Source organism: Dicentrarchus labrax, unplaced genomic scaffold, assembly GCF_905237075.1.
Source record: "Dicentrarchus labrax unplaced genomic scaffold, dlabrax2021, whole genome shotgun sequence".
Classification (NCBI taxonomy): Eukaryota; Metazoa; Chordata; class Actinopteri; family Moronidae; genus Dicentrarchus; species Dicentrarchus labrax.
This window is the reverse complement of record NW_026136718.1, coordinates 9,327,646-9,330,375: the sequence shown is the minus strand read 5'-3', so window position 1 is coordinate 9,330,375 and position 2,730 is coordinate 9,327,646. Positions and strand designations below refer to the sequence as shown.

The 2,730-nt window shown below is 37.5% G+C and overlaps 1 protein-coding gene across 1 annotated transcript in view; it reads right to left on the bottom strand.

Moving 5' to 3' along the window:
• The window catches only part of fcho1 (FCH and mu domain containing endocytic adaptor 1), a 61,393-nt gene that overhangs the window by 585 nt on the left and 58,078 nt on the right, over positions 1-2,730 (bottom strand). The window contains exon 26 of the mRNA XM_051375802.1: positions 1,134-1,301. Coding sequence (XP_051231762.1) covers positions 1,134-1,301 — 168 coding nt within the window. The remainder of the gene's footprint in view (positions 1-1,133; positions 1,302-2,730) is intronic.

The following is a 2,730-nucleotide window of genomic DNA, read 5'->3' as shown; positions in this document are numbered from 1 at the left end:
CTGTCAGACACGTGACAAAGCATGAACGTACAAAAAGGAAACGCACCGCCAAAATAAGCCGCAACCTAAAGAACACGTGGAAAAGCATCCAGCTACTTCATTATGTAGTGAAACTGAAGAACAAACAGGATATTAAGTGTACACACATGCAACAATGAATCACCTAACTACTCACATTACTTCATCTTTTTATTCTTCTCTTCATATTTTACCTTATTGTAGGTCTGTCGTCGTGTTTTATCTGCTATGAGGTCTTGGCCAGGACACTCTTGTAAAATAGGTTTTTAATCCCAGTGAAGACACCGTTTAACACCTTTTAAAAGGCAACTTGATTTATTTCTGTTTTACGACGTCTTATTTCTTTCGTGAAGCACTTTGTGACAACTACTCTTGAAAGGTGTTATAACTTAAACAGGAGAGAAAGTAACTTCACAGATAAATCAACTACTTTAATAAAGTTTAAATAAGTTATTACAATTAAGTCCATAAAAATAATAAAAGAGCCTCAAATGACCTGTTACAGAAAACAGTGTTATTTTTAGGGCTGCAACTAATTATTTTCTCTACTGTTTAAAGAATCTTTTACACTGCTAATGATCTGAGGACTGAAATATAGTTAATAAAGTGAGTTATTTTGGTCAATGCACCTGTCTATAAGACTCTCTGTAGTGCAAGAACTCATTTTATGTTGTTGTCTTGCTCCTGTTTTATAAAAAATGCCATCATAAATCATAATTTTGATGTCTTAATATTGTTTGTTTTATCTGAGTAACTCCTAAATCCAGAGATATTCAGTGTAAAATGATATTAAACAAGCAGCAAATCCTCACATTTGACCTAAAATTAATACGTCAAAATGATGATCAGCTGTAGTCCATATTATAAAAGCATATTCTAATGTGATGAGACTCTATACTGACAACCGAGGGAAGATATGTTATATTGTTACTATAATTTTGATTGTTGAGTTTATATTAAGAGGTACATTTCTATTTAAATGGGATAAATACACATGCAGTGTAAGAATAAGATAAAATAATATTTTTATTAAATGTTAATTAAGCTCGATCCTCCACCAAAGAGCCCATTCTCAGCCAGTGTAAGAAAACAAACACAAGTGTTTGCAGCGTTACCTGTGGCGAATCTCTTCTTGACCAGCGACATGCGGTAGCGGCTGCCCACGAGCTCCACGTCCATCCCCGACAGCGAGGCCCCGGAGCCCACAAACTGAACAGCCAGGCTGGGCGGAGGGCCACGGGGAACCTCCAGGCACTGCCAGCTGGCACACAGAGTCCCTGAGCCTGAGACACAGATAAACATTAGAAACTTTACAGCAAAAACGACAAAAAGATCATAAACACAGCTGGTGCGTCTTTTTCAACATTGATAATGAGTGTAATTATCATAAAGGAAGCAGCTATTTTGTGCACTTCACACAGGTTTACTATGAAATCTGAGCTGCTGGTTCACGTCGTAAAGTGCCAATTACTTTAGAAGAAACTACAGTAGCTGTGAAACTCACAAAAAGGTCTTATCTAGAGCATTTGGTTTGTCTGATCTGGGTTACTGTAGAAACACAGTGGTGATGGAAACAAAAGGAGAGACTAAGATTAAACAGGACGACGTGAAAAAAGAAAAAAAAAGACCAAACTTTTGGTTGGCTTTAGATTTAACATCAGTTGAACATCAGTTTCAAATCTATTTTAAAGATTAGATTTCAATCAGTTAGGGTCATCCTGCTTCACGCTGAAATATAGCCAAGTAAATACTGTTGAAACAACGGATGTGTAACCAAGGTATCTATAAAACACTTTCTGACCCGATCAAGCATGAGTCAGCGTCTGCATGTAAATGTCACTAACACTCCCGTGTTCATACATTTATTATGTGTGATAAAGACATGCAGCATGAAGGAATATGAGGAGAAACGCTGATAAAATACTGTGCAGCTCAAACACGACGGCTTCAAGTTTACAAGACGTCTGGTAAAATAAATGAATTACTGACTAAAAAACAGATTTTTTTAAAGAAAGGACGGGGAGGAATTATGGTGACCTTTCGATGCTTTGTCACTGACTCATAAACCAGAGACGTCCTCCAACTATAAACGTTTTCAGCCTTTAACATCCCATCCATCACTGACGGCTATGAATAGTCTCTTTTTGTCTGTTCTCCAAGCTTGTAGCTTCACACCGAGGTAATAATATATCATTAGATGGGGGGGGAAAGAATAAAATAAAAAGTGGAAATGTGGGTGTCTGGTACAAAGAGGCACACAGGTGAAGGAAACCTTGAGCTGGGGTTTGATTTCATATCAGACTTTCCCATCCTAAATTAGAGCCACAAAAGCCTCTTTTATACGCCGTCTCTTATCGGTGCCCCATTAGAGTTGTGAAATATGAGCAACAATCAACTTGACACAAAATAAAAGAACATTTTTCAGCTCGTCTTTGTGTCAATACTCAGCAGCACCTCCACTCGCTCACCTCCACCAGGCTGACGAGAGCAGCTGCCACGTTGAAATGCTAATTCTGCTGTTAAAAGGTAATAATACGCCTTCAGACGTTGAGCTTTTTTTTTTTTTTTTTTTTTTTAAAAGAGAAGAATGAGAGTGCAAAGATCTCTTATTGCAACCCTTAATTACTGATTTTTACATTTGTATGACACAATGTAGAGATGTGAACTCGACGGGGAATGCGACAAAGTAGAAAGATTCTGGTGCAAATTTTA